The sequence below is a fragment of the Natator depressus genome, chromosome 24 (genome assembly GCF_965152275.1).
Source record: "Natator depressus isolate rNatDep1 chromosome 24, rNatDep2.hap1, whole genome shotgun sequence".
In the NCBI taxonomy this organism is placed as follows: Eukaryota; Metazoa; Chordata; order Testudines; family Cheloniidae; genus Natator; species Natator depressus.
The window spans coordinates 18,940,890-18,952,517 of NC_134257.1; the positions used below are offsets into that span (position 1 = coordinate 18,940,890).

Below are 11,628 nucleotides of genomic sequence, written 5' to 3' on the forward strand. Positions count from 1 at the left end.
CTGGGTTCTCTTCCCTGCTCCACCCATCACTCGGTGTCCTTGGGAAAGTCACAGGGCCTGTCTCCTTTTCGTCTTATACGTTATAACAATATTGCCAACCCCCGCCAGATCTCATAATAACCGTTGCAAAGTTCTTGGTACCTTGAAGTGGTGGGCGTGGGGAGGGCTAAGCCCCGTTTAAACGCAGAGCGGAACAGAGGGCCCTGGGCAGGGCCGTCCTTACGCATACGCAACGCAACATACGCAGCTGCGTGGGGCATCACTGAGTCTTCGCGTTCACCCTCCCGGCTTTCCTGTCCCTGTTCAGATCCTTCCCGCAGGCTCCCACCGCTGGCAGCTGCAGCCTGGCGAGTCTTCTCCGGTGGGGATCTCATAACTTACAAGTGAAAAAGCCTCCAGCCTGCCAGCCCTATCAGCACAACACTGACGCTGCCAAAGAGCCGTTCAAGGGGGAATGAAGCCATTTCACAGGCATTTGCCAACCCCCAGGAATATACGGTTAGTATCTGAATTTACTGACAAAACCAGCTGGGCATCAATGACATATTTACTCAGAACATGTCAGTCTACAGGACCTTAGTTTAAAATTTGCTTTAAAAATATTTCATTAGTGAGTTGGTGAAGATTATAAAATCACATCTCTAAAAAATCCTTGCATAGATTTTTAGATGCACAATCGTCTTTAGCCTTAAATGCTTGGTTCTTCAGACATATAGTTTTTAAAATAAATCCTTCAAAAGACCACCCTTATCGAAAATACACATTTTAATTACTATAGTAAAAAAAACTTGCTTCCAAAGTCTTCCTGTCCTTTCTGTCCATCCCTTTCTCCCTTCACCCCCTCTTCCCCCACCCCCCACTGAAGAGAGCCTTTAAAGGGACAACACCCCTTTCCTTCCAGATAGCTGGACATCCTTTGTTATGCCTAAAATCTTTTTCTCCCCCGAAGGTTTTCTCCCCCCCCAAGGTTTTCTTTGTTATGCCTAAAATCCTTTTCTCCCCCCAAGGTTTTCTCCCCCCCCCAAGGTTTTCTCCCCCCAAAAAAAACTTTAGATAAGCTATTACCAACAGGAGAGTGGGGTTTTTTTGGGGGGGGGGGTGGCGGGGGAGAAAACCTGGATTTGTGCTGGAAATGGCCCACCTTGATTACCATACACATTGTAAGGAGAGTGATCACTTTAGATAAGCTATTACCAACAGGAGAGTGGGGTTTTTTTGCGGGGGGGTGGGGGGGGGCGGAGAAAACCTGGATTTGTGCTGGAAATGGCCCACCTTGATTATCATACACATTGTAAGGAGAGTGATCACTTTACATAAGCTATTACCAGCAGGAGAGTGGGGTGAGGGGAGAGAAAACCTTTTGTAGTGATAATCACCCATTTTTTCATGGTTTGTGTGTATAAAAACGTCTTCTGTATTTTCCACAGTATGCATCCGATGAAGTGAGCTGTAGCTCACGAAAGCTTATGCTCAAATACATTGGTTAGTCTCTAAGGTGCCACAAGTCCTCCTTTTCTTTTTGCAAATACAGACTAACACGGCTGTTACTCTGAAACCTGTCATTTAAAATATAAAATCAGCTTAGAAATACTAATTAAGAAAATGTAAAACAGAGAAGAGCTGCATCATGTATTCCATCATATTTAAGGTTGTATTCAGCAGGACAGCTGACTCGCCCTTCCGACAGAGCTTTGGCAAATAAATGTCTGACAAATGTCAGGGCATATCAAAAAACCTGTGGCTGACATTTTTTTATTCCCAAGTTTAGTACTTTTAATTAGGTACCTTCTGCACGTCCATTCTGCGTGAGGGAGAGGGTCTGGGGGTCTCTGCGGGGAACTGTGACTCTCCACCACCATGAGGAGGGCTGGGTGTCTCCTTATCCTTTGCTGTCTCGTCCCTCCCCCTGTCACTCCACCCCCCGGGCCGCGAGCTCGGGCTGCTGTCGGGCATAGGGGCACCCGTTTAATAATACTGCGTAGGGCCCCATAAATCCTCAGGACGGCCCTGGACCTGGGCGTGAAGAACACCCAGGGCCCTGCAGTGCAGCTGAGTTTCTACCATGCCAGCAAAATCATTCCAAGGGGTCCCATCATCTTCCTAATGATCTCCACAACAGCTCTGGTTTCTAGCTGGTTGTAATTTGAGTTTAGCCTCCGCGTCTCTTCCTCCTGTCCATCTTCCCCAGCTCCCTTACACTGTGTCATAAACGTTATGCAAGCATGGAGCTGGATTCCTGACACCAACCCAGAGGAAACGTCAGATTTCATCAGGAGAAAAACAACCCTGAAAACCTCAAATCTAAAAATCATAAAATTTTGGCAACAAATTGCAGGCAAAAAAAATTCAGCCAAAAATGAAAATGGTTCAAGCTGAAAATACAAAATAATGTTGGTTGAAAAGCACTAAAACCTGGGAAAGTTTTGGTTACAAACTGCTACAAAGGGAACAACTATTGGCCTAAATGTGAATAATTTTTGACCTAAACCCAGAAATGTTTTGAGCCCAAATTCTCAAAACAGAAACAATTTTCAGCAAAAAACAGGTGGAAAAGGTGGTGTTTGGGGCTGAAATCTGAACAAGCTTTTGGCCAAGACCTGCCAAAAACAAACCGATTTCAAACCAAAAAGAGTCAAACGAAGAGAATGTGGCCAAAAACTGCTGAAAAAATTTAAATTGGCTGGGGGGGAGGGGGGGGCGTGTGACCAAAATGGAAAAATCTGTAGGAAAGCAGATCCCTGCTGTGAAAATGTTTGAGTTGAAAAACCTGATTTTCCATAAAAAAAAAAAAAGCAAGTTGTGATAGGAAATTTCCTCGCAGCTCCTCGTGGAAGTGCCAGGGGGCTGTTGGCCCCTCACTGACATGTGGCACGGGGTGGGGGGGTGGGGTCAGCCCTCTCCCAGTACCAAAAGAAAGGGGAAGGGTCAAAGAGACACCAGGATCCTGAGACTGAGAGGCCCCAGGGCCAATGGGAAGAGGCCAGCACTCCAGGTCAGCCCGATTGACAGGGCAGCAGGCCAATGCGGGAGTCAGGAGCCCAGAGCCCATCCTCTGTGTGAGCTGGGGCTGGCCGAGCCAGGGCAGGGCAGAGTTAAGGGGAGAGCAGCAGCCTGAGCTGGGCTGGTGGCAGAGGAGGAGGAGCCGGGAGCTGGGGCAGCGCAGACCAGCCGCGCCGAGGCGGAGCCAGGCCCAGCTGCAGGGGGGAGCCGCGGGTGCGAAGCCCGAACAGCAGGACACGGCCCAGCCCCATGTGCATGCGGCAAGCGGCTGGGGAGAGCCGGGGGGGCCTGGGCAGAGGGCCCAGCGCAGGGAGATTTTGCCAGGCACGAGGACTTCCAGGACGGACTTGGAGTGGGACGTGACCCCGACGTTGGGGCCGACGCTGGGGAGAAGGGTCCTGCCCCCTAGCGCCTGAGGGCCTGTGGGCCCCACCAGAGCAGGGTCTGACCCACGGTGTCATTGCGGCGCGGCGGGAGGCTGAGAGACAAACTGTGAACGTCTCTCATGACCCAGAGACGGCTGGTTGTGCTGTCCCTGGCCCACAAGGCGGGGTCATAGAAGATTAGGGAGGGAAGAGACCGTGATACAGACTCTCTGGGAACATCCCCTTCGTATTGCCCCAGATCCCACGGGACAGCCCCACAGCTCCGCGACTTCAACACTCTGTTCCTGCCTCCAGCACATCTCTTTCCTACCGTGGCTCCTTCGGCCGGTCCCAAAGCGTTTGCACCCCCGCAGGAGGCTGAACTGACGTTCTCCGGGGCTGTGTAGCTCCCGGCCTCTGCTGCCTGATTTCCCCACTCGGGTCTTTCTGAGCCTAAGCTTCGGGCTTGGAAGGGCTTCCATATGAGGTGAAATGAAACGGGTTAGGGCAGCCTGGCAAAGAGACGACTCTGGGGAGATGCCACAGAGGGCTAGAAAATCATGCCAGGGGGTGGGGAAAGTGACGAGAGAAATAATATTTCCCCTGTCCCACAGCACCAAAACCAGGGGTCACCCAATGAAATGGACAGGCAGCAGGTTTCATGCAACCAAGAGGATGTACTTTTTCCCCACAATGTACAGTTAACCTGTGGAACTCATTGCCAGGGGATGTGGGGATGGGCAAAAGTATATGGGGGTTCAAAAAAGAACTAGATCAGTTCCTGGAGGATAGGCTATCAGCCAAGATGGTCAGGGACGCCACCCCATGTTCTGGGTGTCCCTAAATCTCTGATGGTCAGAAGCCAGAAGGGACAGACAGGGGTGGGTTTCTCCACATTTGCCTTGTTGAATGCACTGCCCCTGAAGTTCTGGGCGTGCCGCTGTCGGAGACAGGACACTGGACTAGCTGTGGCCTCTCATGTTCTTACTGGGCTTCTTGACAGCACCACCCACGAGAATCACATTTTTCCCCATTGAAATAAATAAATAAAATTGCAGCCAGTTTGCTCTCCAGTGTGTTTTATTCAGTGCTGCAACGTCAAGGGAAGGTGAGTCCACCCAGGAGCCGAGAACCGCTGTGGGCGGGAGGGACTAACGCAGGCTGCAGGATGGATTTCAGTACCATGTTGCCTTTGCATCAGGTGGAGAATCAGGAGAGAAGCTTCAGCAGGAGGAGCCCAGCGAGGGCTGGGAGGAGGAGCCCGGCTGGTCTCGGAGTCACGCCCGCCGCGCCGGAGGCCACTGTGCATTTGGCTGTGATTAGATCTACACCGATCCCTGCGATGGTCCCTGAACCCGTTTGTAACTGGGCGCAGAAGGACTCAGAAACGCAGCCCTTTATGTCCATCTGCGTTGGTCCTCCACCTGCGTGTGTGGGGGAAAGCAGGCGATTGTCAGGGGAGCAGCTCCACTCCTCCAGCTGGAGTAGGACACAACTGCCCCCCCTCCTCAGGGCCCCACCAAACTCCCCCCAGCCTCCATCTCCACCTCCGGTCTGGGCCTGGATGGTCTCCCCCTCCTCCTCTGCTCTGATGCAGACTCACTGTGTGTCCTTGAGCCAGCCCTGATCTAGAGCCCACCAATGGCACTCGGATTGGATCCAGCTAGTATTAGCCTCCTCCCCTCCCTCCCCCCCCCCCAGCAAAGCACTAGCCCGGTGCTGGTGGTAGCTGTGGGATCTCTAAGTAGGGTGGCTTTCTAGTGAGTTACAGCACCATGATGGGACTCTGCAAAAGTAGGTTCCCTTCCCAGTCCTGCTGCAGCCTTCCTGTATGACCTTGGACAAATCACGGCAGTGCTCAGTGCCTCAGCTTTCCCATCTTTAAAATGGGCAGAACAATCCTTCTTTTGCCTCCTTAGATTACAGGCTCTTTGGGGACAGGGACTGTATCTCACAAGGTGTCCTTTAGCATCTGGCAGAAGAGGGGACCCCGAGCTCAGCCAAAGGTCTGTGCAGCACCCGGCATAGCAAGCGCTCCCAATACTAGGCCAGTCCCTACCATGAAAAGCTTACAGACTAAACTAGGCTCAGTCAAAGGGTGGGAGAAAAACCAGAGGCCCATGGAGGGGAAGACACTAGCCCAAAGTCAGCGCTGGGAACAGAACCCAGGTATCCAGATCTGCAGCTGATACCGTAACTTACCAGACCCCACACAGCATCTCACTTCTGCCCTACTGGGGAAGGGGGGTGAACAAAGGAAAAATAACCCCAGAATAAATGAACGGAAGTTACCAGTTGTTAGGGTCTGGGTGATGTCGACACATCGGGTCTCGGATCCAGTACACTGTATGGTCTCTTCACGGCATTGCTGAGAGGACAGAGAGTAGCAGCCCCGGCAGCTCCGGCCATTGGGTTTGGTGTCGGCCGGGGGCACTGGGAAGAAGCGGAGCAAACGCAGTCAGCTCAGGGGACGAGCCCCAGGACAGGTCGGGGCCGGGAGAGGAGCTGGGGGCTGCACAGCTCAGCCCCGGGGGCCCCCTGCAGGGGGCGCTGTAGCTCCGGGGACGCCGGGGGCAGCAGGGGCAGGGGAGGGGTTTGCAGCAGGGAGCCCTGGACCCCGCCCCGGGTGGGGCCAGCTGGGTTCACACCTGGTGGAAGCCTAGAGCCCCGCCCACTAAACTCCGCCCAGCCAGGGGCTGAGTGTTATTCCAAGGGGCGCCCCCTGCGGGGCGGGAGCACCAGGCCCGGGAAGGTAACGTGGGGCAGGAGGTGCAGGGAATGGGGGAGGAGAGGCGGAGATGGGGAGAGGTACTTGTAACGGTGGTTGTTCTGCAGTCGTCTCCCACGCAGCAGGCGATGCTCGTCCTTGTTGTCATTCCCTTCCCGAAATTCATCGAGATGGGGCCGGCTTTACATTGGCTGGATATCACACACGTCCTGATAATGCTCTGGGTGTTCACTCCCGCTGCACAGGAGGGTGAAGACAGAGATTTATTCCCCTTCCACTCCCACCCTATCGACGCCCTCTTCACAGCGATGGCCCTGTGCCATTAGCCTTCCTCTACCGGGGGAAACTGAGGCACGGGAAGAAGAAGTGACTCACCCGAGGTCCGGCAGGGCTAGAGAAGGTCATATCAACTCCTCAATCCAGCATTTAGACCCTCCAGCTCCCCACTCAGCTGCCGCCTAACCCTGGGGACCCCGAATCTCCTGACTATAAAGTCCTTTCGTTGCCAAAGTTTCCACCAGGGGGTATGTGGAGGACTGATGCTATGTGTCCCGCTCACCCCTTAGCTCTGGGTTTGATCCAGGGGACGCCTTCAGAGCACGACCACCAGATCAGGCTTTGCACAAAGCCCAGCCAAGGGCGAATGGGGGACTTGCCCCCCCCGCCCTGTATACCCAGGAGCCCAGTGGGTTGGATGCTCCACGTGGACGTGGGGAAGTCAGGTTCCAGGGAATGTTTAATTACTTCATGTAACGTTGGGCGGCTTCAACAGGGGAGATGAAGAGACCCTCCCGGGAGGCAAGGGGGGTCCGGCACATCCGTAGCAGGGGAGAGACCTGGGCTGAAGTCCCCAACCCACAGCTGGGACTAGAACCCAGGAATCCTAGCCCCCCACCCTGTTCTAGGTTTGCCAACTTGGTAGTATTTAAAAAATGGACACTCCAGCAGCCCCATCCCTGCCCCGCCTCTTCCCCTGAGGCCCCGCCCCCATCCACTCCTCTTTCCCCCCGGGGCCCCCATTGCTCGCTGCTTTTCCCCTCCCTGCAGAGCCAGGGCTGGGAGATGCAGCCCCCCAGTGAAGATAGCAGGCAGCCCCGGCTCCGGAGGTGATGACCCAGCACCCCCCACCTCCCCTGCTCACAGTAGATCTGACTGGACGCTGTCGGGTTCCCTTTTTGACCGGACTTTCCGGTTGAAAACCAGGAACCTGACCACCCTATCCTGTTCCCGGACCATGGGCGGCAGGTGGAGCCCCACTTCAGAGAGCCTAGCCCCATGGCCCCGCCCCTCACATGAGGTCCCGCCCCCCTGGCTGGAGCCCTGAGCCCCCCTGTTCCCCTCCCACATCTGCAGAAGCCCCGGACGGGCCAGAACCCAGACCTGCCCCTCCCCCTGCCCCCCGCTGCCAGAGGAGCCCCAGGCTTGACCCAGCCGGCCGACTGACCTGAGCCCCGGCCTGAGCAGCCCGACTTGCACCTTCCCTGGCCTATTATACCCACCGTCCATGTCCCTGACCCACGTCAGTTAGCAGCCATTTCACCTACCCTGCGTGGCTTCAGTAAAAATGACACCACAAGAGTCTTGGCCAGCGGCGCAGGTCTCTAGGTTCCCCGTGCAGCTCTTTCCTAGGCCAACACAAGTCTCACACTGCAGACAGGCCCCTGGAGAAGGAGAGAGAACATGACCGGTCTAGATTTGTCCCCTCCTTGCCCCCTCACTTTCTCTTGAATTTAACTGACCGCAGCTGGGATCTGGCCTCATCAACTCCAGAGGAGCTCCGGCCGACTGACTGTGGATCAGTTCGAAATGCCTTTTATATCATCTTGAGCTCCTGTCACTAACATTCAGATCTGCTGCCTTTCAGACAAACTCGTGATGAAAATCCGCTTTCACAAATGCCCTTGGTTTCTGGCCAGCTGTGAAGTGGAACAAGTCCATACATCGTGCTAGTGATTTAAAGAATAAATATTTCCTCCCATTTCCACACTTGCTTCACTCGTTGTTTATGAATTCCAGTCCCCTCCTCCTAGACGCTCCCAGCACAACCCCCCTTATTCTCTTGCTGCTCTTGGGTAACGTTAACTAACAGTTTCACCCGGCAGGTGGATCTGAGCTGTTAGGGTGGAGACGTTAGGAAATCAGCCCCTGTAGGAACAGAGCCCACTCACCCGTCGCCAGGAGAGCAGCGAGGATGCAGGCAGCAAGAGAAGCCTCCATGGTGATGGGGAAGCAGGAGATCGGCGCTGGGGTCTCTGATGCAGCCAAATCTCTAGCCAGGGGATTGATCACAGACGGGCTGAAATGAGATCAGACGAGAGATTGCCCATGCCTGAGCCAGGTAAACAGGTGGATCCTCAGAGCTGTTTGCCACAGCCCTTCCTGGCTGGGACGTTCACAGCACCCTCCCAGAGCCGTCAGAGACAAACTCCAAATGCTTCTGCTGGAAGGCTGTCCGCGAGGTGACTGTTTCTGGGAATCTACGACGACCACCCACAAGAACCACAAACGAGGGAGACAAAGCAGGCTGCTCCCTACAGTACCACGAGATGACTCAGCCACCTTGTTCTCGGAAGTGGGTTTTTTACCCACGAAAGCTTATGCCCAGATCAATCTGTTAATCTTTAAGGTGCCACCGGACTCCTCGTTGTTTTTGTGGATACAGACTAACACGGCTGCCCCTCTGATACTTGTCCTCGGCTGGTTCTTTGCAGGCTGCCTCTGGTCCCGCACTCCCCTTCAGAGCCCTCATGACCGCCAGCAGGACCAGGAAACCCCACTCCCCCAACCCATCCACTCTGACCATGATACCTTGTCGTTACAGTCCTCAATACAAAATGTCCATTAACATTCATCGGGTGGAGGAGTGGGACTGGGAGCCAGGACTCCTGGGTTCTGTCTCCAGCTCTGCAAGGTGAGTGGGGGCTAGCGGTTAGAGCAGGGAGGGGGGATGGGAGCCAGGCCTTCTGGGTTCTGTCCCTGGCTATGGGAGGGGAGTGGGATCTAGTGGGTTAAAGCAGGGTGGCTGGGAGCCAGGACACCCTGGTTCTAGCCCTGGCTGCAGAAGGGGCGTGGGGTCTAATGGTTAGCGCACCAACAGCCCAGAGGGGTATCACTTACCAAAGGCTCCTTAGAGTCAAGTTTGCCTGGGGTGAAGTGGATGGCTAATTCTGCAGAGTGGAAAAGCTGTAACAGGCTCTGTCCTGTCTCTGTCTCTTTGTGGAAGGGCTCAGTTATGTGCTGTGATGTAACATCGAAACTTTAACGGAGGTTTGCCTGGCAGAGTCTGTAAATTTCTGTTCTCCCCATCAGCCCTGCCCACCCTGTGGGCGTCTGTGCACACTGCCAAATCCTCCTCCATCCTGCCAGGAAATCGAATTAGGGGAATGAGTGATACCAACTCTCCTGGGGTGGCAATGGGGGGTAGCGGGTCACACCAGGGACAGGGCGTCTGGACTCCTGGGTTCCGTCCCTGGTGCCATGTAGATTAAGGGCAGGATTCTTGGGTCCCGCTCCTGTCCTTGGGAGAAGCGGGATCCAGTGGTGAGAGGAGTGGGGGTGGGAGCCAGGACATCTGGGTGCTATAGATGGGGAAACGGGGCACAGCAGAGTAGGGTTGGGGGAGCCTTGGAAATCTGGGTTCCATAAGGCCGTACGGTCTAGTGCAGGGGCGGCCAAACATATTGACCCTCCGAGCCGCATCTGAGGCTCTTCAGACGTTCAAGAGCCGGGGCGCACCTGCCGGGGCTCAGCCCTTTAGCCTTGCAGGGAGGGGGCTCTCGGGGCTTGAGCTAAAATCTCGAAATCCCCCTCCCTGCTGGACAGAAGCCAGAGGTGATGTGGGGTGGGGAGGGCATGTGTCCCCCTCAGAATTTTGCCAGGGTTTTGCTGGCCCTGCTCAGTCGAATGGTGCAACTGGTCTCCCTCCCTGCACGAGAAAGTCACAGGACCCATCTCTCCTTTTCATTGTAAACGTTATAACAATATTGCCCCCCCCCCCACCAGATCTCGTGATAACCTCTGCAAAGTTCCTGGTACATTGAAGTGCTGGGCATGGGGATGCAGTGGCGGATTTAGCGTTAGTGGGGCCTTGTGCTCAGCTTCATTTTGGGGGCCCCTCCTTGGGAGCCAGCCAAGAACATTCCCTCTTATCTCCCCCGCCCCTGTTTTTCATTCTTTTTTTTCTTTATCCTCCTCCTATAAGTCATAGCAAGTAAATGAAAATAAAGTGAGATACCTTGACTGGTTTGTAGTCTACTCCTTTCCCACAGACCCCTTGAAAATCGCTGAGGGTCTCGGTGGGTCACGTAATGATCTTTCCAAATATTGTGTGAACCGCTGGCTAACTATTGTAAAGTGCTTTCAATGCAAGCGCTTTATACAAATATATATATATTGGGGTGTGGGGTCTGGCCAGGACTTATAGTGCGGGAGGGGGCTCAGGGCCAGGGGGGCAGGGTCTGGGAGGGAGTTAGGGTGCAGGAACAGGCAGGGGGTTGGGGTGCCGGGTCTGCCCAGGAGTTAGGATGCAGGAGGGGGCGCAGGGTTGGGGCCGGGGTTTGGGGTGTGGAGCGCTTACCTGGGGCATCTCCCATTTGGTGCAAGGGCTGCAGGTAGGAATGTGGAGGGGGGGTGCAGGAGCTCCCGTTGGGTTTTCAGGGTGGGTGGGAGGGAATGGGGGGTGCAGGAGACAGGGAGGACAGGGGGCTGGGGGGCGTGAGGGGATGCAAGAGTCAGGGCAGAGGGCTGGGGGTGTGAGCTGGGGCCGTAGGGGTGCTGCCGACAAACATCTGTTCAGTGGCAGGGGAAGCGCTGGGACGGGGGGAGGAGAGGGAATGCAGCTGCTCAAGGGAAGAGGCAGTGGAGGGGGGAGCTTGGCTGCCGGAGGGGCACGGAGCCTGCAGCAGGAGCCCCAGGAGCCGGCAGGACCAAGCTTCTGCCCCCGCAGCTGTGCGGCCCTGGGGTCCCCTGTCGCTGGGGGGACCCATGCCAGGGCCCCCTGTGTTTCACCGTAAATCCGCCTCTGTGGGGAGGGCTAAAGCTCTGAGGGTGGTTTTGGTCCTTTCCCCACGTTTGGTCCATCGCACTCACCTGCAGCCCCGTTTAAAGCAGAGCGGAACGGGGGGACCCGGGCATGGAGAACAGCCAGGGCCCTGCAATGCAGCCGAGATTCTTCCAGGCCGGGCGTTCCCATCCTCTGCCTAATGACCTTGACAGCAGCGCTGGCTTCGAGCTGCTTGTAATCTGAGCTTTGTCTCTGCATCTTTGGCTTCTGTCCATCAGCCCCCAGCTCCCGCACACTGTCCTAAATGTTATGCAAGAGGAGAGCTGGAGTCCCGCCCGCAGCCCAGGGGAAACCTCAGTTTCCAGTAAAAAACCAAAAACCATCAAAAAGCTGAAAATCATAAAACTTTTGGTGGGAAATTGCAGGCGAAAAAAATCTGCCCCAAAAATGAAAGTGTGAACAATTTGGGGCCTTAAAGTGAATACATTTCAACCTTAAACCAAAAATCTCCCACCCTCTGAACCCCTCGGCCC

General features: G+C 55.1%; 1 protein-coding gene across 2 annotated transcripts; it reads right to left on the reverse strand.

Moving 5' to 3' along the window:
* Positions 1–4,428: 4,428 nt before the first annotated feature.
* Positions 4,429–11,338, reverse strand: LOC141977098 (phospholipase A2 inhibitor NAI-like). Of its 2 annotated transcripts, XM_074938405.1 has the most exons (7): positions 11,182–11,326; positions 9,211–9,452; positions 8,262–8,389; positions 7,638–7,754; positions 6,178–6,330; positions 5,658–5,798; positions 4,429–4,789 (listed from the first exon to the last, which is right to left on the reverse strand). In XM_074938405.1, exons 3-7 carry the CDS (start codon positions 8,308–8,310, stop codon positions 4,575–4,577), a joined length of 675 nt encoding a protein of 224 aa, XP_074794506.1. In that variant the 5' UTR covers positions 8,311–8,389; positions 9,211–9,452; positions 11,182–11,326; the 3' UTR covers positions 4,429–4,574. The 2 variants fall into 2 exon arrangements, with proteins under 2 accessions (XP_074794506.1, XP_074794505.1); XM_074938404.1 differs by lacking the exon at positions 9,211–9,452 and having other exon boundaries at positions 11,182–11,338.
* Positions 11,339–11,628: the final 290 nt, after the last annotated feature.